The 23,937-nt window shown below is 53.4% G+C and overlaps 3 protein-coding genes across 23 annotated transcripts in view; 2 read left to right on the forward strand and 1 right to left on the reverse strand.

Moving 5' to 3' along the window:
* Nucleotides 1-3,225, forward strand: part of DLEC1 (DLEC1 cilia and flagella associated protein) — an 82,102-nt gene extending 78,877 nt beyond the window's left edge. For 11 of the 21 annotated variants that reach the window (XM_084987723.1, XM_084987725.1, XM_084987739.1 and 8 more), the window contains 4 exons: nucleotides 142-226; nucleotides 378-587; nucleotides 1,600-1,761; nucleotides 2,479-3,225. In XM_084987723.1, the coding sequence (XP_084843849.1) occupies nucleotides 142-226; nucleotides 378-587; nucleotides 1,600-1,761; nucleotides 2,479-3,183 (1,162 nt within the window). In that variant the 3' untranslated portion in view covers nucleotides 3,184-3,225. The remainder of the gene's footprint in view (nucleotides 1-141; nucleotides 227-377; nucleotides 588-1,599; nucleotides 1,762-2,478) is intronic. The other 10 variants (XM_084987730.1, XM_021071663.2, XM_084987745.1 and 7 more) reach the window with 3 other exon arrangements.
* A 189-nt stretch (nucleotides 3,226-3,414) lies between these two features.
* Nucleotides 3,415-13,889, reverse strand: ACAA1 (acetyl-CoA acyltransferase 1). Its single transcript, XM_003132103.5, has 12 exons — nucleotides 13,651-13,889; nucleotides 13,342-13,435; nucleotides 12,197-12,254; nucleotides 9,858-9,937; nucleotides 9,513-9,555; nucleotides 7,326-7,424; nucleotides 6,325-6,405; nucleotides 5,006-5,196; nucleotides 4,664-4,843; nucleotides 4,335-4,390; nucleotides 4,104-4,249; nucleotides 3,415-3,779 (listed from the first exon to the last, which is right to left on the reverse strand). Exons 1-12 carry the CDS (start codon nucleotides 13,825-13,827, stop codon nucleotides 3,704-3,706), a joined length of 1,281 nt encoding a protein of 426 aa, XP_003132151.2. The 5' UTR covers nucleotides 13,828-13,889; the 3' UTR covers nucleotides 3,415-3,703.
* A 1,608-nt stretch (nucleotides 13,890-15,497) lies between these two features.
* On the forward strand, nucleotides 15,498-18,117 carry MYD88 (MYD88 innate immune signal transduction adaptor). Its single transcript, NM_001099923.1, is given in 5 exon segments — nucleotides 15,498-15,832; nucleotides 16,723-16,848; nucleotides 17,226-17,406; nucleotides 17,591-17,682; nucleotides 17,955-18,117. Coding segments are annotated over 5 exon segments (882 nt in total). The 5' UTR covers nucleotides 15,498-15,504; the 3' UTR covers nucleotides 18,110-18,117.
* Nucleotides 18,118-23,937: the final 5,820 nt, after the last annotated feature.

A 23,937-nucleotide genomic window follows, 5' to 3' on the forward strand; every position in this document is an offset into this window, starting at 1 on the left:
CGCGAAGGGCATAACTTTCCCGGGCACTGCGGGGGACCAGACAGGGTTCTGGGTGCAAAAGGATGGCAATGGGAGGGAGAAGCCAGTAGGTGAGCCCTGGGCCATGTGAGCCTGAGGCCCAGCCATGCCTGCTGCCGGCAGGCTAAGCGTGGAGCTGGACTACAGCGGCAGTGTGGAGTTCTGGCAGCAGGCCAGTGACCTCATCCCTGAGCAGCCCTCTTCTGGGGTGAGTGTGCTGTACCCCCTGACCCAACGTACCTGGACCTCAGTGTTCCCCTAGGCCTCTGGGCTACAATCTGAGTCCCTCCCCCAGAGCCACGTGCTAAGAGGGTGCAGATGCATCCTGCACCCCACCTCCAACCCCTGTGGCCGCCCAGGTGCTGAGTGAGCTGGTGACCACCCACCACCTGAAGCTGACCAACACAACGGAAATCCCACACCACTTCCGGCTCCTGGTCTCTAAGCCCTTCTCCGTTTCTCAAAATGGGGCGAGCCGCAGCCACAGAGCTCCTGGCCCCGGCTGGAAGCAGGAGTGCGAGGAGGAGACGGGCAAGCAGCTGGTCCTCTACCCACAGGAGAACATGCTGGTCAGTGGAAGGTTCTGCAGTCCCTGCCCTCAGCGGGCACACTCACCCAGGTTGGAGGTCACCTCTCACAAACACTCATGTCTGTGTACAGAGAGCACACCCACAGGTCTGCGTGCACAGGCATCCGGCCTGCAGATTCGACTCTGCTGTGCCCTGAGAGCACTTCTGGTAGACACACTCTGTCCAGCGAACACCTCTGCACGCCAGACCTGCTCAGGCCGGGACCACCAGACTATCAGTGTGGACACATGTTCGTCCCAGGCACACGAGACCCCTCCCTTTGTCCCCTCTGCCAGTGTCCTGGTCCCGAGCACTGTCATGAGGCGCAGACCCAGCCCTGCTGTTGCCCCTCCTCAGTGTCTGAGCACATCTCCCTTCCCTTCAGTCCACACCCGAATCTTGATTTAGGACAAGCTTCCAAGCCTTTAGGACACAGATTAGAAATATAGTCCCCAGACTCCAACTCCACAGATGAGAGGACCTGGCCTCAGGAATCTATGTCGTAACAGGTGCTTTGGGTAAATTGGTGGACCTTGGTCCACAGGCCTGGGTTTGGGAGCCATGTGTTCAAGCCCCATCCTCTTGGGGGCCTGAGTTCCACCTTGGCCTCCAAACCCATGTCCTTGCTCCCACTCAAGCTTCCCCAGCCTCCTCCCTGCAGTTACCAGGGCGACCCTGAGGAAGGCAGAGGTCACTCAGCATCCTGTTTGCAACCCAGCAGAAACTCCTCATTGCTCTCAGGACAAAGACACAGGCCTGGGCTGGGCCTCCTCACCAGACCACAGCCCTGGTCCTGTGGTGGGGAGGGTGGCTTGCTTGTCTCCACCCCTCTGGCCCCTCAGCTCCTGTGGGCAGCATGGCCCTGTCCCTGGGACTGACAGATGCTAAGCATGGTGTGGGGACACTGCAGGCTGAGCTGGGACCTCGCCAGGCCTACAGGTGGGAAGGATGGAGTCCACTGGGGGAACTGCCTCCAGCAGCCTGAGGTGCCAGCTCATTCCCATCTGCTCAGGTGAACGTGTCCTTCTCACTCTCCCTGGAGCTACTCTCCTATCAGAAGCTCCCAGCTGACCAGATGCTGCCCGGAGTGGCAATACAGCAGAGCGCGAATGGAGAGAAAGAAATGGTGTTCACTCAGAATCTGCTTCTGGAGTACACCAACCAGACCACTCAGGTGAGTCCTAGACATGTCACCTGCGACAAGGAGGGTAGGACTGGGCTGGGTTTCATGTAGTCCCAGGGGAACAAACCCTGACAGTCTGCCCTAGAAGAGCATGGAGAGAGAAAGGTTATCCATCCCTACCTGACCTAGGAGCTCAGAGCCAGATGGGATGTTGTAGGGTGGAAAATCAGGGAAAGCTTCCTGGAGAAGGTGGCATGCGAAGCCTGCAGAGTGTTTAATGGAGAAAGGAGAAACCAGGCCAAAGAAATGGCCTGATGGGTGGGGACATAGAACAGCTGAGAAACATTGTCTCTGGCTTGTGTGGAAACTGAAGCACCAGATACAAACACCACAGGCCTCATTCTTTTTCTGTGGACTCTGACCCAAGGTCAGGGTCTGTGGTGTGGAGCTGAGCTGAAGAAGCCTTGGGAAAAGGTGAGCTGGCCCAGAGCCCAAGAGGACATAGGGCGGCTCAATCAGGGAGCTGAAACCACAGAGCTGGATCAAGGCAGGGGTGGTGAGGGAATCAGAGAGCAGCTCAGGCCTTCCTGGCCCTTTTCCTGCACAGAAACCCATCTGCATCCTCTGGTGTTAGGGGCGGTGCTGGCCCTCTCCTTCCAGGGTGGTGCTGCCTGTACACACCTCACACGCTACAGTACTGGGGGTCGTCAGAGACATCCAGGGCAAGGTCCACTGGTCCCCACCAAGTTAAAGGCTCTGTCCCCCTAGGTGGTGCCCCTGAGGGCTGTTGTGGCCGTGCCCGAGCTGCAGCTCTCCACCAGCTGGGTGGACTTCGGGACCTGCTTCGTGAACCAGGACCAGGTCCGGGAGGTCTACTTGATGAACCTGAGTAGCTGCCGGAGCTACTGGGCTGTGCTGACAGGTGAGTCGTGCCTCCCACTGGCTCCCTGCTCCCCTGTGCTGCAGGCCTGCGTGCCCTGTGCCCTTGTCCTGCGTGCCCTTGTCCAGGACCACCTGGGCATCTCTGCACAGCTGGCCAGTTCCCCAATCCCACAGGCAAGACCAGCAGCGCACAGCCAAGATGCTGGGTGGGAGTCCGCTCCCTGTGTTGTGTGTCCCTTCCCTTATGCAGGTCAGCAGGAGCCAGACAAGGACCCTGTGGCCTTCAGGGTCTCCCCAAGCAGTGGGCTGCTGGAGGCACGATTGGGCAACGCACCCCCAACCTCCATCACCCTCCAGGTTTCCTTCACTGCCAGGTACAGACTCTCATCATCTCACTGGCACTGCCGTGCGGGACCCAGAGCCCTGGCCCAGGGCCCTTGCCTCATCTCAATCCCTGCTCCCCACAGGAGCTGTAAGCTGTACAAGTCCACATTGGTGGTGGAAGGTGTGCTTGGTGAGAAATCCTGCACCCTGAGGCTCAGGGGTGAAGGCTCTTATGATGAGAAATATGAGTCACCCCACCAGCTCTAGGCCCTACCCCCATCCCAGAAATAAACACACTGAGAGTTACAACCAGGTGTGCTGGGCACCCGCTGCAATGAAGGGACCCCCTTCCAGGTCTGTGTGTGCCCTGTGTCCTCAGAGGTGGAGCAGTACAAAGAGTAGGTCACCCACAGGAGAGCAGGGCACTTAAGGATGGGTGTTCAGACTGAGCAGAGGCAGGACCAGCATAGCAGGAACTGGACCTTCGGAAAAAGCCCATCCACTAAGACAACACATTTACTATGTCTGCTGCACATTCCGTCCACAGGCCCTTTCCCCCAGGAACCACATGGTAGCCTTGTGGGCTAGGTGACCCAACCCCAGCCGACTCTCTCCCCTCCAGAGACGCGTGACACCTCACGCTTCCTGTACCGTATCATCATTGTTCACAATATCCAAGTTAGTGGAGGCACCTTGCTTTGCCACCATCGGTGCTAGAGGTGCCCAGATGTCACTTCTGTAGTGTTGCCACCAGAGCAGTGGGTAGTGCCTCTGGTCTGGGCCTCCCTCAGTTTCCAGGGTATTCGAAGACCGCAGCAGCACCCATGCCGGTCCCGATACACATGGACACCACCCCGTATGCCCTGTGGAAGAAAATGTGTTGGTTGTGTGAAAGCCGAAAGGGCAGAATCAAATCACCAAGCTCTCCCCGGGCCCAGCTGAGCTGGGTGGACCAAGGCCTTCGCGGGCACAGAAGATGCCAGACCTCAGGGCGAGCGTTGCCCAGCCGGCCCACTGAGGCACACACAGGGTGGCAGATGCTTGCTTCCCCTGCACGGCTAGCCCGCAGGGAAAACAGGCACCCCACCCACCTCCTCCCCTTGGAGTTCGTGTGAACACCTCAGCTGGTCAGTTGGGCCATCCGCACCACCCCACCGCCCCGCCACCCCGACGGGGGTCAGCCTCACCTCTTCCCACGGCGCTTCAGCTCATTGAGCAGCGTGATGACCTGCCGAGCCCCAGTGCAGCCCAGCGGATGGCCCAAGGCCACTGCCCCCCCTAGAGGGTTCACCTTCTCAGGGGGTAGTTTCAGCTTCTCCACACAGTAGAGGGCCTGAAGGGAGGCAGAGCGTCAGCCGCAGCTCCCTCCCCAGTCCCCTGCGCCACCACCCAGGCCATGGTGCAGAACAAAGTCTCACCTGACTTGCAAAGGCCTCATTGATCTCAAAGATGTCTATGTCATCAACTGTCAGCCCTGCAGGTGAGAGGAAAATGCCTGAGCTGACCCAGTGGCCACTCAGTCTCCCTGGGGCCTCACACTACCCATGGTCTGTAGGCTGCCCATAGTGTCTGTCCCTGTTCCAGATGTGTGAGTGGGTCTCAGCTGTGGGGTCAGGGTGCTAACTTGCCCCACCGTCACCCTGCAGCACCCAAGGCCCACCTCAGGTCTCTGCCCACACCTGCCTCTGGCACTAGCACAAGAGGCAGGAACTGGATCCAAACCTAGGGTGGGAAGGAGCCATCTCACCTGCTTTTTCCAAAGCCACAGGGATGGCATAGGCAGGTCCAATGCCCATGATGTCCGGCGGGACCCCGACCACTGCATAGGACCTCAGGATCCCAAGGATGGGAAGGCCCAACTCTTTTGCCTTGGACCTCCGGGCCAGCAGGAGGGCAGCAGCCCCATCACTCACCTGGCTAGAGTTTCCTGGAGGCAGATCACATGGTTAACGAGGTATTGGGGCAGGGCTGAGGGGGTCCACACCTTTCACGTGCACCTTGCCTGGTGGCTCCAGGCCCCCCATGGAGAATGCCCAGCATGGAAGCAGCCCCATCCTCACCCCCGCCCCCTGCCACAGCCCAGTCTCACCAGCCGTGGTAGAGCCCCCCTGCTTGAAGGCAGGCTTCAGTTTGGCCAGGCCCTCCATGGTGGTGTTGGGGCGGATGCCCTCATCCTGGGCCACGGTGATGCTCTTCTCATTGCCCTTGTCATCGTAGACCGTGGTGGTCACAGGCACAATCTCAGCCTGGAAACAGCCCTTGCTCTGGGCTCTGGCTGCCCTGCCAGCACCATGGACAGCCAGGCTCAGGCTCCCGTGGGGTTACCTTCCTTCCTGAGGTCCCTTCCTGAGGCTTCCAGCCCCCGCCCTTTGGGACAGACATGCAAAGCTCAGGCTGCTAAATGTCAGGACACGCACACCTTGGGGGAGTGCAGGAGGGGCTGGGCAGGTCCCTAACTTACTACCCTGCCTGTCCTGGAAGTGGGGAGCAAAGGGTTTTACAGGGCCTTCTTGTCCCTGAACCTTATATCTTCAGAAGCTGGTGTATCACAACCTCAAGGGGAGTGGGAGGTTTGGAAGTGGGGGGGTCCCCTCTGAGCCCTTTACCCAAGAAGGACTAAGCCAAACTGAAGCTGGAGCCAAGGAATATTCATGCAGGTTTCTGCTAACTTTTGTGTTCAGTCCCACCAGCTCAATTCTATCTGTTCCACTTCCACTCATTTAAAACGACATATACTAAACTACTTGATGCATCTTAGTATTTAAACAGTATAAAAGCACAAAGGATTTTAGGGTGATCCTTGATTATTATGAGCAAAATATAAGGGCCCAGGGCATAGCCACAAAGAGAAGGCCGTAGCTTTCACCAAATTCTCAAGAGTTACTTGACCTGAGTTGCTAACAACCACTGCATCAGAGCAGCCAACCTGGCTGGATGCTTTGCTCCCTCCTCTTGCTGTCCTCTCTGGGCAGCTGGGGGCTTGCCAACTACAGCCTTCCCCTGCCTCATAATGCTACCCCAAACTCAGGAGTGGTCCAGAAGCTGGGATGCCAGGGGCCCTAGCAGTGCCAGCTTCACCCTCCAGGTTATCCAGAAAAGCCTGCAGTTAACTGTGTCTCATCACCAAACCACAGCCAACTAAAGAAGGGCCCTGGCCCTCTTATGCTCTCAATGAAGAGATGAGGAAACAGAGGCCCACTTAGAAAGACACTTGGGGTGAACAGAAGCTAACAGGACATGGAAGTGCCAACGGCACAGTGGCCCTGGCTCTCACCCATTTCCCCCTACTGGGAGCTGGAGGCTACTGCCCAGGTGCGGCCTCGGGACAGCTCCACTCCAGACCACTTAAGACAGCTTCAAAATCTCTCTCTCTAGCGCTTTAAACATCCCACCCCAAACAGTACTCACTTTTGCTGGGAAGCCAGTGCAAAGGTATCCTGCTTCTCCCTTGAAATGCCAAACCGCTTAGCTACGTTCTCTGAGGTTATCCTAGAACACAGACAGCAAAGAGTGCGCACGTGGTCCGGCCTGGGGTCAGGGTCAGACTGTAGAGCTGCACTTGGAACTCTGGGCCCCCGGGGCTGGGGCAGGAGGGTCAGTCCCTGCCACAGAGACAGGAGTGGCGACTCAGGGCGGAGCTAGGGCCACAGGGAGGGAGTTGATGATGCTGGCTGGACCCTTAGGAGCTTGTACACCAGAAGGCAGGGGTGGAGATGCTAACAGCCAACTCTTGGCCAGCTTCTCCAGTGGCTCAAGGAAAACTGCTTTGCTGTGGGGAGATGAGCAATGACACATCCCCTCTGGGAGGCCACAGCGGGGCTTTCTGCTCCCCGCAGCTGGAGCCTACCCTCACCTGGGAAGCCCAGAGCCACAGGGGGCCTTCCGGCCTGCAGTTCTGGCTTTACAGGCTTCCCTCGGAGAGGGTTCCTGGATGTGGAGGCATCACACATCTCACACATTCAGTGGAGCCAGGACTCCCTGCCAGTGGACCGGGGGCGGGGGCAGCTCAGGGACACTGGCTGCGGATCTCAGCTGCTCTGCAAATGCTATGTGCCTGTGATGCTGCCTGGACAGGGCCCAAGTTCCCTCCTCAGCATGGCTGGTGAGCAAAAGCCTCTTACTTCCTCAACTTTCTAGGCCTCCAGAGTTTGGGGTGCAGCTGCCACTATGCCTTGTGTGACTGAGCCCCTCAGGGTAGGAGTGACAGGCTCCACCACATGTGAAAAGGCATAGAATGGACTGAAGGCCTGGGGAAAGGGAAGTCAGGGCAGCGATGGGTCCCATGCCCAAAGTCCCTGCAGAGCAGACCAGGCCCAAAGGTTTGAGGCCACAAGATCATCCAAGTTCCCGCAGCCCTGCTCTGGGCCAGGCAGGGAGCTGAGGGGGACAGGCACACGGTGGGCACTTACCCCATGGGTATCAGGCAGTCTCTGGCCTTCTCCTTCTCCACCAGGCGTGAAGAAATATTTCCAGGGTTCCCTCTGTCCCCCAGGGTCATGGACTCCACCCTGAGGAGGAGGTAAGCTTCAGTAGGACTCCCGAGAAAGTGCTAGGGAACAGCCAGGGAATCCCTGGAAATCCAGTGGGCTGTCAGGGAGCCCCAGGGGCAGGGCATGCACTGGCCAGCCAGAGCTGGGGGTGCAGAGCTGCTGAGCCCCGCCTCCACCACACCCCCACCCCCGGGCACAGTCCACATTCCTCAGCAGGGCCCTGCTTCCCACACAACTGCTGCTGCAGCCCATGGGCAGTCTCCAAGGGAAGTGGCCCAGTGTTGGCCACAGTGAAGGACACATCTAACAAGCCTGGGCCCTACCCTCGGGGGCCACAAATTCAGAAAAGAGAAGAGACAAGTATTTTAAAAGCTGCACATCAAAGAGCAAGCTAACCTACACCGATGAGAAGGTGCTACAAGCCAAAGAGAAGACGAAATCTCAGTTTAGTGTAGTCCAAAGGGGCTTCCTGGAGGTGGCAGAACATAAGGCCTCAAAGGATGCTAACACATCATCTTGACTGCACACATTTCATTTGCCCAGGGCTATTTTTAAAAGTCTTTTCAGGGACTAGAGTACTTTCGAACAGTGTCATATGACATATGCCCTAGAGTGTTAGTTGTCATTACTACTCCATTTATCTTCTCATCAGCTTCAACAGAGCGAAGCCAGTTATCCCCATTTTATAGATTAGGATGCTGAGGCCCAGAGAGGCTGAGTGAACTTGTTCATGGTCACTTGGCCAGGAGCCAAATTTAGGAAGTCCACCTCCAGAGCTCATTCCCACCTAGGAGATCCTGGACTACTTGTCCTGACCAAAGTCTATGGGGAAGAGTCAGCCTGTGACATGGGGGACAGTCCTGGCCAAGACTTTTTTTTTCTCCTTTGTCTTTTTATTTAGGGCTGCACCCATGGCATATCGAGGTTCTCAGGCTAGGGATCTAATTGGAGCTATAGCTGCTGGCCTACGCCACAGCCACGCCAGATCCGAGCTGCATCTGCGACCTACACCATAGCTCACGGTAACGCCAGATCCTTAACCCACTGATCGAGGCCAGGGATCAAATCCACAACCTCATGACTCCTAGTCAAATTCATTTCTGCTGTGCCACCAGGGGAACTCCCTGGCCCAGACTCTTAATACCCTAGTAGCACGGTCATCAACCTTCTTGGGGACTCAGATCTCCTCTAGGAAACTCACACAGGCTCCAGCTTTCTCCTCAGGTTACCCACACCCCCTTCCCTCCTCTAGTAAGACAGAGGGACGTGAGCGAAACCAGAGGGCAGCCTGGACATGGCCTTTGCCTGGCCAAAGTCCCTGTGGTATGCTCTTTGGGCTTAGCTTCAACTGCAGACACAGGGCACTAGAGCAAATGCAACTGGCACAGCTCTGAGATGGCCCAGTAGGGCTCCCATCAAGCAACACTAAGAAGAAGAACTGAGAGGTGATGGAGCATGTTAGAATCCCAGGGCTGCTGGCCTCCCCCAGCCCACCAGTGCCCTGGCTTCAGCCCCTAGCATCAGATGCCCCTTTCTCCCTGGAGGCACACCCAGTACCACTGCAGCTCCACATGCTGAGACCAAAGATGGAGTCACAGCTGACAGTGACCAAACCACCACAGATCTTACCACGTTCCTCAGAACCCAGTAGGCAGAAGTTTCCACCTTGGTCAGGGTAGGGGACAGACAGCCTGATAAAACGAAGAGACTAGTTCCGTAAGAGGCAGCTGTCCCTGGCTTTAGGGAACCAAAACTTCTATTTCTCTCTTAGCAGCGGATCATGAATCAACAGGGCCCCAGAAAGAAACCCAAGTGCTGGCTTTTCTCAAAATGCTTGCCCACATTTCGAGCCTGACACATTTCCCAGGGAGAAGGCTCTTCAATGCCAAGTTCCTCTCCTCAATGGTGCTGAGAGAGGTGAGCAGTCCTGAGAAGTCAGAACTGGAGGTTGCTTCTGAGTGGAATTTGTAGGAACCACCCCGAGCCAAACCCCCTGAAACAGCCAGGGGAGAATCCTGAAATCCTGGCCTCTGAGAACCCAGGAGATGAAAATTAGTTTCACTGTTATAAGTTGGTTAATAAGTTCTGGCAGAAAGAAATTCTTACCCACAAGCCATGCCAATGTCATAAGACCCATTTCTGATGCCACCTGCAACAAAAGCATTCCATAAACATCCTTCCCAGAGTTCATCTGTCCTGGAAACAGGGGAGCCTTTTCCCCACCTGGTCTCTAAGTAGAACTCAGCCCCAGCCTGAGATGGAAGACCCAGGACTGCCCAGAGAAGGCTGGGGACTGTGGTGAGAGGCTCTGCTCCCCTCTTTCTGTGCTTATGGTCCTCTCAGAAATCCTTACTGCTCACCCAGCAGACGATGACTCTGCTGATCCAAACCCACAGAGCCAGGACCAAGGTCAGTGGCCATCACAACTCAGCCCACCCAGTCACAACTTACCAGCTATGTTGGCCACTGCCTGGAGCCCCGACGAACACTGTCTATTGACAGTGGACAAAGGCACAGTCTCTGGGATGTCACTGAAATAGAAAGTGAGACCACAGAGTTAGCCCCCTCTCACCTGCCAGGCTTTCAGGGAAAGCAGGCCTGTGCTCCTGGCCAATAAGACTGCCCCATCAGGGGGGCAGAAAGACCAGGGGAACAAATCTAGCAGCCCCACCCCCATTCCAGGCCTGATCCACACCAGGCAAATCCCAACTCTGCAAGCACACGCCCTCCCAGCCTGTGATTCTCCCCAACCAAGGCCAAGCACAGCCCAAAGGCAAGAAAAGCCCGGGTGGGCCACAGAGAAACCTCCTCTCTCTTCCTCTGAAGAGTCAAAAAGGAAAACTATCCATCTCTATTTCCCCCAAAGAACAGCAAAGTGGGCCTGTTGCTGGGACAGAGAACCAGAGCACAAGAAATATCTAAAGGATAAGGCCAGAAACCATTCCCACTCCCCAGCCTCACTAGTGAACATATGTCCTCTTATGTTCCCATTCTCTCTGGAAAGTCTGTTCTCAGCTGGACAAAGAACCCCAATGGGCACCAAGTATTTTAACATCTCTTCTTCTGGTGGGTCCCCCCAGGCTTTCACACTGGTTCCAGCCCTGGATGCTAGTGGGGCTGTTCCTGCCAATGTAACCTGCACTGGCCAAAGGTACAAAGCCCTGGAAAAATCCCCAGAACCTCAGGGGTGAAAGTACTCTGGTGATTCAGACATGCAGCCAGGGTTGGCAATTCCTAGGCTAATACTCAGGCCAGGCTTTACTGAGACCCTCTCTGGTATATAGATTTCTAAGCCCCTGAAGCCTAGGGTCCCCTAATTCCCCATACCTAGTTACCACCCCTTCATCCAATCCACCAAGTGTTCACTAAATACCTACTCAGTATGAGGCACCACCCAAACGATGCTGGCATGCTTCTAATACAGTGCTCCAGAGATGCCTGACCACACAGAGAAAGTGAATCAACTAGCAGAGACTACAATAACAGAGCAAGACGGCAAAGCACATCACAAGGAAGCACATGGCCATGGGAGTTCCCTAGTAGTCTAGGGGTTAGGACTCAGTGCCTTCACTGCAGCAGCCCAGGTTCAATCCCTAGTCTGGGAAGTAAGATCCCACATCAAGCCACACCTTCACTGCAGCAGCCCAGGTTCAATCCCTAGTCTGGGAAGTAAGATCCCACATCAAGCCACACCGTGCCCTCCCCCCACAAAAAAGAGGAAAAACAAAAGGAAGCACATAGCCAGCTACTGGAAAGTGGGCCCTCATTTTAAGTCCAGAAGCTTGCGGAATTCAGGTCAAAATGGTGAAATTGGGAATTCCCAGTGTGGCATAACGGGATCAGTGGTGTCTCTGGGGCACTGAGACACAGGTTCAATCCCCAGCCCAGTTCAATCCCCAGCCAGGCACAGTGGATTAAGCATTGCCTCAGCTGTGGTGTAGGTTGCAACTGGGGATCTGATCTGATCCCTGACCCAGGAACTCCATATGCTGCACGCCACCCCTGCCCTCCAAATGGTGAAAGTGTGGGCAGGATTTAACTAGGACAGAGAGAGGAGGTAGGGACAGCACTGCAAGGGGAGAGAATGACCAGCCTAGGGCAGAAAGCAGCTGACGGGCTGGCTGAAAGAGGATGCAGCTGGAAGGTTAAGACTGGAGCCAGATGGTGGGATTCTGTGAACTCCAGCCTAAGCAGTCTGAGTCTCTCCAAGTTTCTCCCAGTTCTGTCAGTTTTCCTATTCCTTCACTGGTTAAGGTTCCTCTTACTACTTCTTCACACAGCTAGGAAAACAAAGCTAAGTGGTTCTTAAATCTACATGTGAAAATCATGTAAATGTCTTCCCCTGTCTCAGAACAGCAAGTGGTAAAAGGCAATTCATCAGGGCCCCCTGGACTATCCCTCATCCTGGGGTTCCGCCCTATCCCCAAGTCTCAGCTGATGGGCTATGCTTTTCAGGTCCCAGCTTGTCCAAATAGTGTCTAAAAAGCTCAAGAGGACAAAGTTCATACAAAAGCCAAAACAAGCTGACTGGGGGGAGGGGGGCGGGGAATCAGGCCACAGAGGACTTTTGCTCTGCTCCTGCTTGTTCTGGTTCAGCGTTGGGTAACAAGCCCTCCATTCAAAGTAGGGGAAAGGTAGTGTTCTTGAAAGCAGGGCACTGAGGAGCCCCGTTACGTCCAGGTCTGATGCCCAACCCCAATCTTCTCCCACCAACAGGCTGAGTCCCCTGCAGCATAAACCCACACATAAGTCTGAAAGGCCAATCCAGAGCTAGAACTAGAAAAGTTTACCTCAGAAACTGGGCGATTCGGGCCATGACTGCTCCAGCCCCGGGCTGAAGCACATTTCCTGTGGACAACAAACCTCTATTCAGTGCCAGGCAGTGCTCTGGCCATTAAGGTACAGCTGTGATCACCAGAGAAGGGGCATTCCAGATCTTTTTCCAGAAACACTGGAATTTCAAGGTCTGGAGGAAGGGGAGCCAGCTATCCAGCAGCTTGTCCTGGCCATACACTAGATCCAATTCCTGAGAGGCCCAAACTCCCTTTCCTATGCACCCTGCTTTTCCAAACCAGCACACACTGGGCATGGCACCTATATTTAAAGGTAGCATGGAAAGAAGAATGAAGTGCAAAGCTTGAAGTCTAAGGAAGTAGTCCTGTCTGTCAGGAAAATATTTCTGAAAATGCACACCCTGAGTGTCCTCCACCAAGCCCTGCTGGCACTCCAGGGGTGAAACAATCATTCCTGACCTAGGGGTGGCATCTATATGATGAGGCTCTCACTATATAATGTTATGTTTCCAGGCTGGAGCAGCAGAGGTGGGGAAAGGACTGAAGGTCAAGAGGCACTGGATTCAGGTCTAAGCGCTGCTGAAAATTCCCCAGGCCTCAGTTTCTCCATCTGTAGGTCAGAAGCTGGACTCGATTTTTTTTGTTTTCTGCTTTGTCTTGGCCCTGCCAGTGGTACGTAGAAGCTCCCCAGCTAGGGATGCAACCCGTGCCATAGCAGTGACATGAGCCAATGTAGTGACAACGCCGGATCCTTAACCCTCTCAGCCACCAGGAAACTCCTGGACCAGATGGTTTTTGACGCTCCCTCTGTTCTGCATAGACAGGACGTCCTTAACCAGTGAAGGAATAGAAAACCCTGGTCTCTGTGTCTCCTAGGGTGTTCTCAAACCCCTGTGCCAAGACTCTTGGCGTTGAAATGTCTATCACCTGACACCCCTCCTTTATACCGTACTAAATATGCACAAGGTACCGGAGGCAGGAGTAGAGGGCGGAAGACCTAAAAAGATGATTAAATTCAGCTGCTTCGAATCTGTGACATTCCCCTCAGGGAAAACACCTGGCAGGTGGAGCAATGTTTGAGGAGGGGTTTGGCGGGTTGGGAAGGCGAAGCCCGAGCACAAGGCCCGGATTAGTGTGCTCACCCACGCAGATATCCCCTAGCTGGGCTGGGCTCAGCTTGACATCCTGGAGAACCGCGGTCATGACTGCAGAGAGAAGCTCGTCAGGGGTGGTGTCCTGCAGCGAGAAGCGCGGCCGAGATAATCCCCCGCTGGCGGCGGAGCTCGGGATTCCCGGGAACCCTCGCTCTCCAAGTCGCACCCCAGAGAGAGCGGTCGCAGCTCGAGCGCGGAGACCCTACCGACGCCGAGGGAAACCGAACAGAGGAACCAAGACCCCAGCCCTCCCTGGGCATCCGTCTCACACCCAGCGCCCCGGGCCAGGGGCCTCACCTTGAAGCCGCCGCGGCCGGATCGGCCAATGGCTGTGCGCCGTCCGTGCACCACCACTATGTCCTCCGCCGACGCCAGAGGATGGCTGCTGCTACAAGGTTCGGCCTGCGGCGCCGGCGCCAAACCCGAAGTGGGCTGGGCCTTCAAGTGGCCCAGCACAACCTGCAGCCTCCACATCGCGTAACTCGGCGGGGTAAATCTTCAGCCAGCAGACCACTGAAGACCGAAGCCAATAGACCACCACCCGCGCAGGAACTACACTTAAGTCCACCGGGTCCTAAACCCCGCCCACGGCTCCTAAGCCCCGCCCACGGCTCCGTGCGTCTAACAGGCCCTTCCCTCTAAAGAGTCTCGCCCCAGCCAACCAGAAGACGAATTTGCCTGAGGTCCCGCCCCCAGCCGCAAATCAAACCTCCTAAAGCTGGACCCAAGAGGATCTTTCCACTCAAAGCCCGCCTACAGGAGCCTGCAGCTGCGAGCCGGTAGGTGAACTTTCCTGAAGCCCCGCCCAGAAATGCAGTTCGGAAACCTTACCGCTTGCAGCTCCGAAACCTTTCCGCTTGCAGCTCCGCCTACCCGAGGCGGGTCTCCAGAAGTTCCTTCCGTGTCTTGAACCAAACTTCGCCACTGCCAGGATTTCCTTTCCCTACAACCCTGCCCACTGCCCGCCGCCAAACAGAAGGCGGGCCTGTCAGAAGCGCCGCCTACAGCTTCTGGCTCGGCGCTCTTACCCTTTCCTAACTTTCTCTTCAGTCTCCCCCAAGCTGGGGGACCTAAATAATTCCGAGACCGCCCAGAGCCAACCCAGACGAGCTTGTGCTCTCCTGGGAAATCTTTCGAGAGGAACTGGGAACTCTGGGACGGTAGGAGAACGGATCGTATAAAGGTGCCGAGATGAGACAGGCTCCCTATCTGGAGAAAGGGCCTCATACTTTTTTTTAAATAACAATTTTACAGTCATTGGGGATGGTTTGATTAGTGCCCACCTCCGCCACTAGGCTGGGGTCTCTAAGGCAGGGAAAGACTCTGTATCCAGGGTGCCTGCAATATACTTGACACTTAACAGGTGATCACTAAATACCTATCGAATGAGCGAATGAATCAAAACTCCCCAGATCAGGACGGCGTTCCCTGCCTCCTGAAGAGCAAGGCCAGGTGCCTGCTTGACTCTCAGCGGAAATGTGTTTTCCCATACCCCAGAGGGTAGTACCGGGGTTCTCTTCGACGCGGAAGGCCAGTGTGTCCTGTTATCCCAATCACGGAGGATGAGACCCCCACTTTTCAAGGGTCCTCAGGCTCCAGAAGGCAGTATGCCTTTTCCCACCTCCACCTCTGAGTGCACAGCCGAGGATTTCCCCGTGGTCTTAGAGGCAGGATTGCGTGTTCCACCAAAATTTGGTGTTTGGGAGACGGCAGAGCCGATGCCTGTCCCCTTGCCCCTTCCCCACCATTCTGGAGGGCAGGACCGTATGAACCCCTCAGATCCCCAATGGAAAGGTTGTAATTCCACCAGAACGCAAAGGGCAAGGTCCCTGTTTCCTATAACCCTCCAAGGAGGGTCGTCGTCCCACCGCCGTAACAGACCCTTGAAGACAGGAGGAAAGACAGCTTCACGGACCTCAAAAGGCAGGTTCCCAGGCTCCACAACCCCCGTCCCCCGAGATCCTGAGAGCTGAGACGGGGCGTCCCCCACCTCCACACATCTGCTGGGCTCCAGATTGTAGGGCAGGGTGGCGCTTCTCGGAAAGAGAAACAGGCGGGGCGGGACCAGGAGGGCGGGGTGGCTTTATGGGAAGGAGGAAGCACAGGCCCACAAGGCGACTCGACAGCGCGGAGGCTCCCCGGCGGCCCGCCATGGCTGAAGGAGGCTCCGGAGCGGAGTCCGCGCCCCCCACCCCCTCCATGTCCTCCCTGCCTCTGGCAGCGCTCAATGTGCGAGTGCGGCACCGCCTGTCGCTCTTCCTAAACGTGCGGACGCAGGTGGCTGCGGACTGGACTGGGCTGGCGGAGGAGATGAACTTCGAGTACCTGGAGATCCGGCGGCTGGAGACGCATCCCGACCCCACGCGCAGCCTGCTGGACGACTGGCAAGGACGCCCTGGCGCCTCGGTGGGCCGCCTGCTCGAGCTGCTTGCCAAGCTGGGCCGCGACGACGTGCTGGTGGAACTGGGGCCCAGCATTGGTGAGGACGTTCTCTTCGCCGCATATCCAAGTTGCCAGGGTGGGGGTGGGGGGGTGTGAAGGCGCTGACCTTTCACTCGCCTCAGCATCCATCCCTCCTTTCCCGCCTGGGGTGGAGGGTGGTGGTAATCTAGGGGTAAAGAGGGAGACACTGGAGGCAGCATGTATGGGGGAACCGCGCAGAACCAGTTCCCTCTTTCAATAGCCGGGTATGATAGGGGCTAGAGAAAGGAGGTGAAGGCCTGGAAAGGCAGAGAAGGAAGGAAACAGCTCAGGCAAAGGCTTTCAAGCAGGTCCAGGAATCAGAATTGGGATCCTCTGTAGGGGACTTGGGACTGCTTCAAGTAGAGCAGCAGGGCAGATAAGGGACTGAAAGCTGACAATCTTGGAAACCTCAGGTTCCTAGAAAATGCACCCTTTTCCGCTACTTGCTGACACGTATCTGCACAGGCATGGGGACAGTGGCCCATAGATGGGCACACCTTGCTTGGTTGGGGCCACTGCCCTAGCTGCACATAAACCACCAGTCTCCTGAGTTCTTATATGCCCTGCTCACATCAGCTGTGGATCCTAAAAGAAGCAGATTGTGGATTCTATTCTCAGGAGCCCTACCTAGGAAGTGGGAGTCAGGGGGGCAAAGAGAGAGAGACACACAAGCCTGAACTTAATGTCTTCCATCACAGCCAGAACACCACTGACATCCCTTTACAATGGCCAGAGACAGGTGGGAGCTCACCTTTTCAGAGCTGTTAAACTCTGGATGGCACCAATGGGCTGGAGAAGCCCCGGAGCCAACATGACCTGGGAGGTGGGACAGGGGCTGGGTCTGGACTGTGGAAGAGGCACGGAGTACCTCTGGGGAGCTGGCCACACTTTGTCTCTTCCTCACAGAAGAGGACTGCCGAAAGTATATTCTGAAGCAGCAGCAGGAGGCAGCTGAGAAGCCTTTACAGGTGGACTCTGTAGATAGCAGCATCCCTTGGATGTCAGGCATCACCATTCGAGATGACCCCCTGGGTAAGTGCCCAGTACTTCCTTCCTAGGCCACAGGACACTGCGGTGTTAAGAGCATGGATGTGGCACTTTGGGCAAGACACTTAATCTCTCTGAGCTTTATTTTCCTAAGAAACAGGAAGAGTAGTAGTCTTATCTCTGGGTTTGGCATGACAGTTTCATATGATGTATCTGTCTCATGGTCAGCCTAGGGCTTAGCTGGGGGGTGGGGGTAGGGTGCTCATCTTTCCTCTCCTAGGAAAGACCCTTTCTCTGAATAGTGTCATCTCAGAATTGTGTAGGGTCTGGGACCAGGGGTGCTTAGTCTTGGGGCACCTGACTGGGTTCCTCCCCAGCCATCCTGTAGAGCTCTGACCATAACCCTTGTGCTCTGCACCCAGGGCAAATGCCTGAGCATTTTGATGCCTTCATCTGCTACTGCCCCAGCGATATCCAGTTTGTGCAGGAGATGATCCGGCAGCTGGAACAGACCAACTATCGGCTGAAGTTATGTGTGTCTGACCGAGATGTCCTGCCTGGCACCTGCGTCTGGTCCATTGCTAGTGAACTCATTGAAAAGAGGTTGGCTAGGTGGCCAAGGGACAAGTGGGTGGGTGTACAAAGCCCTGCCAGGGATCCTGATGCTGAGATCCTCCCAGCTGGACCCTGGCTAGCCTGAGAACAGGGGACACCTCTAAAGGCTGTCCCATGGGGGTGTGCTGAACAAGGTCACCACAGTGCCTGCAGCCTGCTCTCTCTCCCGTAGGTGCCGTCGGATGGTAGTGGTTGTCTCTGATGATTACCTGCAAAGCAAGGAATGTGACTTCCAGACTAAGTTTGCACTCAGCCTCTCTCCAGGTAAGCTCCGCTCTGCTCTTGCCACAGAGGAGTAAGTGGGGTTTCAAAATGCCAGCCTTCCTTCACCAAGGGCCATGGATGCAGCCCCAAGAACTCCGGCAGGTCTCTATACACATGACTCTGTGTGTGCACATGAGTGCCCTTTGTGTGGGTGAGTGTCTGCCAGAGGTGGTTAGTTGGAAGGGGGCTGTTGTTAAGCTCTGAACTGGGGACCGATCCCATCCCACTGTGGGTAAGAGCCTGCTGCCAGCTCTGCACTCCTTGGCTTGCAGGTGCCCATCAGAAGCGACTGATCCCTGTTAAGTACAAGTCAATGAAGAAAGAGTTCCCCAGCATCCTGCGGTTCATCACTGTCTGTGACTACACCAACCCCTGCACCAAGTCCTGGTTCTGGACTCGCCTTGCCAGGGCCCTATCCCTGCCCTGAACTGCCCTGGGTCCCTGGGTGTGCATCCATCTGTCTGCCTGTACATGTACTTCTGCAGCTGTAGGGGGAATGTGTGTGCTCCGCTGGCCTCTTGATCCCTGGACATGGCAACTCCACAGACCAGCTGAAGCCACTGTACATATCTGGACATCACATCTCATGTCCTAAACAGAACAGGCAGCAGCAAGTGGCACGCCCGCTTGCTGGGTTATAAGCCAGGACAGTGGAAACCAGAGCCAGCTGGGACTAAGAGGTGGACCAGAAGAGCCAGCTCTTACCCATCCACACATCTTAGACCTCAGTTTCTCGGTAGAGAACTATGTGGCTGTGTTCGAAGCACTGTGGGAAATAGGGAATCATTGTTCTGAGTCTCCTGGGGGAGACAAATCTTGGCTGAGAGAGAGCTGGCGGCCTGAGCACATGCTGACCACTGCTGGAACCATGGCACTGCTGGGACAGCTGCTTCCACAAGGGTGCCTGCTGATGCTTTGAGGTCTCATTGCCCCACCTCACATCCCACTTCCTCTTGCCCCAGGGACAGATGGGGAACCAGGCTGGCTCAGCACAAGGAGATCTTGCATTAAGCCTGATTCCCCAGTGGGTCCACCTCTCATCTGCCTCTTTGATTCCTCCCAGCTTCTGCCCACCTCCAGTGTGCTAAGTCCCCAAGAGACTGGCCTGAGCGTCTGGGACTGCTTTTCATTTGTGTCAAGTGCCTGTGGTCCCATGCTCAGCTCTGCCCTGCATGAGATGGGATTCCCAACTTCTGACATCTCCATCAGCTCACCATGGCAGAATGAGCAGGTAGCCTTCCTCTTTGGACCACCCAGAGAGAACATTCCAACCAATATTCTGTATTAACTGCCTTACGAAGTTGTTTTCTGGGACTAGTTTACAGTGACCACACAAGAGCCTCCTGCCCCAAAGCCTGTGGACACACGGACACATACAAGCTCACACGCAGAGACGCTTATACAGGTGCACACCCACCTTCATGCACACACATACAGGCATCTTCATGCACACATTTCCCTGGGTTCAGCTTCTGGATACGGCTGGATGGGACAGTCCCACCAGAGAGGGGGCTTAACCCTGGACAAAGATGGGACACGCTTGTATTCTTTTTCTCTTTTTCCCTCTTCATCGTAACCAGACTCTGGAAATGCCAGCATTTACACGTTCAGTGGAGCAGAGAGTGAGGAAAGAGGTGCTTGAATTCACATAGCCAGTTAGCGACAACAGCTATTTTCCCTCCCTGGGGGATTTGTATGTTTCCCTAGAACTCTCCTTCGAGAAGGAAATGTCATGGTCTTGGGTCTCTGTCCCAGGATAGAACTCAGGACCCTAAATCTACTAGGAAATGGCATTCTGTTCACCTCCAGCAAGGAGTAGGGCAAAGCACCTTACCTCGAGGTCTCAGGAGGGACGGGAGGGCCCTCTCTGCCTGATCTTGATGAAGCACTTAGCTGCCAGGCACCTATCCCCACGTTGATATTGGAGAGTATTTTAAAACAATTTGAAGAAAGTATTTTTCATACCTGGTTTGTATTCTTTGGGAGAATTTTAAAGAGAGCTGAGAAATGCCTCTGTTGGTAACCTCCCCTTCTGTACCCTAGGTTTATAATAAAGAGTTCTATACTTTGGGATCAGCAGTTTTCATTTTGTCTGGATGGAGTTTGGAAGCAGTAACCTGGGATAAGGCTCTCCTGGGTATGAGAAACTGGCCCCTTGGGTAGTTCCCAGTGCGTTTGCAGGGAATTCCTGCAGGCCGGGCCTTCTCCTCACAGGACCCAAACTTAGCAGGGCTGCAGGCAGAATTAGAAATAGCAGCCTCAGGGAGTTCCCACTGTGGCTTAGCAGTAATGAGCCCAACTAGTATCCATGAAGACGCAGGTTGGATCCCTGGCCTCGCTCAGTGGGTTAAGGATCCGGCATTGCTGTGAGCTGTGGTATAGGTTGTAGATGCGGCTCAGGTCCCTTGTTGCTGTGGCTGTGGTGTAGCCCAGCAGCTACAGCTCAGATTCGACCCCTAGCCTGGAAACTTCTATATGCCGTGAGTGTAGCCCTTAAAAAAAAAAACAAACAAAAAAAACACAGCCTGAGCTCCCAATGCTGGGGACACTGATGAGCTCTGCCAAGCTTAGTTGGCCATGGATTGTGCCACACTCTTGAGTCCTGGCTGAGCCAGTGGGAAGGGGCTGCTCTTCCAGGCTCCAAGGAGAGTCTGGAGAATCCCCATTTCAGCTCGCAGGTCTCTGGAGAACTCAGTTATTACCAATGATGGCCATATCCTTGGGCATATCTATGTTAATCCTAAAGGTGCTGACCTATTTTTAATAGAATGTACCACTCTTTTACAGTTCACTTGAGAAAGTTTGGAAAATATAAAGGAAAAAAATCATAGTCCTAAACCCAGAGATAACTCTAGTGATCTTTTAGAGCACCCAGATATTACCAGTACCACAGCTTTTCCCTTGGTTGTGTCTCTGTTACCATGTCCTAGACCCTGAGCCTCCCGGATGCCAGAGGCTTCTGAGCCTTACCCCATGCCCTCAGGAGTCCTAGGGTATCCCTGAGGCCAGACTTTCCTCTCCAGTGTCCCCTGGGTAACAAAGCCTCAGCGTCGTAAGGACAGGACTCCCAGGGCCTGCCTGTGCCCCCAAGGCTGCAGGGGAAAGTCTTTGGATCTGTTCCTGGTCATGGCGAGGGGCCTCTGGGTACCACTGGCCATGTCACAAGGAAAGATCCTGTTCTCTCAGGTCAGGATGGTGACCTAATGCACTCACCTCACCACCCCCATTGGATCCTCACACCCCTCTCACCTCCCTCCAGCGCCTACCTCCCCATAAGCAGGGCCCCAGATATTAAGAAAGCTTCCTCTTCTCACCTCTAGTTTAGCCTCCTAGGAATTTTGATAGAGAAACCCTCTTTTCCCAATAGGGAAAATTCACTGCTGAAAATATCCAAGGCAAAAGCAGGAAGTTTTGGAGGACAGCAGCAAAGGTAAAATACAAAAATACAGATCTACATGACAATGAGCTTAGACTCTACCACAAGTCAAGGGCAAGGGAAAGAAACAGGAAGAGGGATTTCCTCCAGATTAAACAATAAAATATACTAATACAGTGTGACTATGTTAGACCCTGGTTCAAACACATCAATTATAAAAAGACATTTTGGGGTCATATATCTGATAGAGGTCAATATCCAGAATAAGTGAGAACTCTTACAACTTAACAACAATATATACACAACCTAACTTAAAAATGGACAAGGGACTTGAATAGTCATCTCTCTAAAGAAGATATGCAAATAACTGAAAAGTACATGATAAGATGCTCTGTATCTATAATGATACTAACCATTAGGGAAATGCAAATCAAAACCATGATGAGATAGCATTTCGTACCCATTAGGATGGCTAATATCAAAAAATCCAGAAAATAACTTTTGATGAGGATGTGGAAAAATTGGAACCTTTGTGCATTATTGATGGATATAAAATGGTACGGTGCTGTAATATAGAAAATTCTCTAAAAAATAAAAATAAAAATACCATATAATCTAGCAATGCCACGTCTGGGTAAAACCCAAAAGAAATGAAAGCAGGGTCTCAAAGAGGTATTTGTACACCCTTATTTGGAGCAGCAGTATTCATAACATGTATGAATTGCAGCCAAAAACATGTAAGCAACTTAAGAATCCCTTGACAGATAAATAGGTAAACAAAATGCAGTATATACATATGATAGAATAGTGTTCATCCTGAAAAGAAATTAAATTCTAACATGGGCTACAATATGGATGAACCTTGAGGACATTATGCTAAGTGAAATCAGTCATCTACAAAAAGACAAATGCTGTATAATTCTACTTATAAAAAGTATCTAGAACAGCCAAATTCTTTTTTTTTTCCCTTTTTTGGTTTTTTTTTTTCTTTTTCTTTTTTTCTTTAAGGTCTGCACCTGAGGCATATGGAAATCCCCAAGCTAGGGGCTGAATCAGAGCTCCAGTTGCTGGCCTACACCACAGCCAAGGGAATGTGAGATCCAAGCTGCATCTGCAACCTACACCGCAGCTCACGGCAATGCCGAATCCTTAACCCACTGAGAGAAGCCAGGGTCCTCATGGATCTGAGTTGGGTTCTTAACCCACTGAGCCACAATGGGAACTCCTTTTTGAAAATTTTTAAAACGTTGCATTGAAGTATAGTTGATTGACAATGCTGTGATAATTTCTGCTGTATAACAGAAGAGATTCAGGCATATATATACACACACAAATCCATTATCTTTCAGATTCTTTGCCCGCATAGATTATCATAGAATATTGGGTAGAGTTCTCTGATCTGTACAGCAGGTCCCCACACACCTACGGTCAACTAATCTATGACAAAGGAAGCAAGAATGGAGTTTCCATTGTGGCTCAGCGGGTTAAGAATATGACTAGTATGCTTGATGATGTGGGTTTGATCCCTTGCCCTCTCTCAGTGGGTTAGGACCGGCATTGCTGTGAGCTGCAGTGTAAGTCACAGATGAGGCTTGAATCTGGTGTTGCTGTGGCTGTGGGGTAGGCTGGCAACTGTAGCTCCAGCTGGACCCCTGGTTCTGGGAACTTCCATACGCTGCAGATATGGCCCTAAAAAAGAAAAGAAAAAGAAAAAAAAGATCCAGAGTGAAATGTCCAGAATTGAAAATCACTCTTTATATCAAAAATCTCACCCTGAATCTCACCAGGAAAATCTCAGCTTGAGTAAGAAAAGATAATCAACAGATGCTCACACCAAAAGGACACAGATATTGAAATTACCTGACAAAGATTTTTAAAGCAGCCAGTGTAAAAATGCTCCAGTGAGCAATTTCAGACACACTTCAAACAAATTAAAAGAGTCTCAAGCAAAGAGGAATTAAATTGGATTTTTTTTTTTCCTTTTTAGGGCTGCACTTGTAGCATATGGAAGTTCCCAGGCTAGGGGTCAAATATGAGCTATAGCTGCCAGCCTACACCACAGCCACAGCAACTTGGGATCCAAGCCCAGTCTGCGACCTACACAACAGCTCAGGGGAAGGCCAGATCCATGATCCAGTGAGCAAAGCAAGGGATCGAACTTATATCCTCATGGATATTGTTCAGATTCGTTTCCACTGAGCCCAAATGGGGACAGCCTAAATTGAAATTTTATTTTTTATTATTTTTATTTTTTAGTTTTTTGTCTTTTCTAGGGCTGCACCTGCGGCATATGGAGGTTCCCAGGCTAGGGATCGAATCGGAGCTGCAGCCACCAGCCTATATCACAGCCACAGCAATGCCAGATCCCAGCAGAGTCTGTGACTTACAGCACAGCTCATGGTAATGCTGGATCTTAACCCACTGAGCAAGGCCAGGGATCAAACCTGCAACCTCATGGTTCCTAGTCAGATTCGTTAATCACCGAGCCACAACGGGAACTCCTAAATTGAAATTTTAAAACTGAAAAAAAGTCTGAAATAAAAATCTCACTGGAGGAAATTCCTGTTGTGGCTCAGCGATAATGAGCCCAAATAGTATCCATGAGAATGCAGGTACGATCCCTGGCTTCGCTCAGTGGGTTAAGGATCCAGCATTGCTGTGAGCTGTGGTGTAGGTCACCAAGGCTCAGATCTGGCATTGCTGTGGCTGTGGCATAGGCCAGCAGCTATAGCTCAGATTTGACTCTTAGCCTGCGAACTTCCATATGTGCAGACACAGCCCTAAAAAGTAAAAAAGTAAAAAAAAAAAGGAAAGAAAAAGAAAAGAAAAAAGAAAAAACCCTCACTGGATGGAGTCTATAGTAAAATGAACTTCATGAA

Source organism: Sus scrofa, chromosome 13 (genome assembly GCF_054392235.1).
Source record: "Sus scrofa isolate SSC_HxYL_T2T_F1_AM1 chromosome 13, Sscrofa_HxYL_maternal_Yorkshire_Landrace_v2.0, whole genome shotgun sequence".
Lineage (NCBI taxonomy): Eukaryota > Metazoa > Chordata > Mammalia > Artiodactyla > Suidae > Sus > Sus scrofa.

Coding starts and splice junctions, on each gene's coding strand:
- ACAA1 (XM_003132103.5), bottom strand. CDS start 13,827: ATGTGGAGGCTGCAGGTTGTGCTGGGCCACTTGAAGGCCCAGCCCACT. Junction 5,197..6,324: donor GCACTGGCTTCCCAGCAAAA/GTGAGTACTGTT, acceptor TGGTGCTGGCAG/GGCAGCCAGAGCCCAGAGCA. Junction 4,391..4,663: donor TGTGGCTTTGGAAAAAGCAG/GTGAGATGGCTC, acceptor TCTCACCTGCAG/GGCTGACAGTTGATGACATA.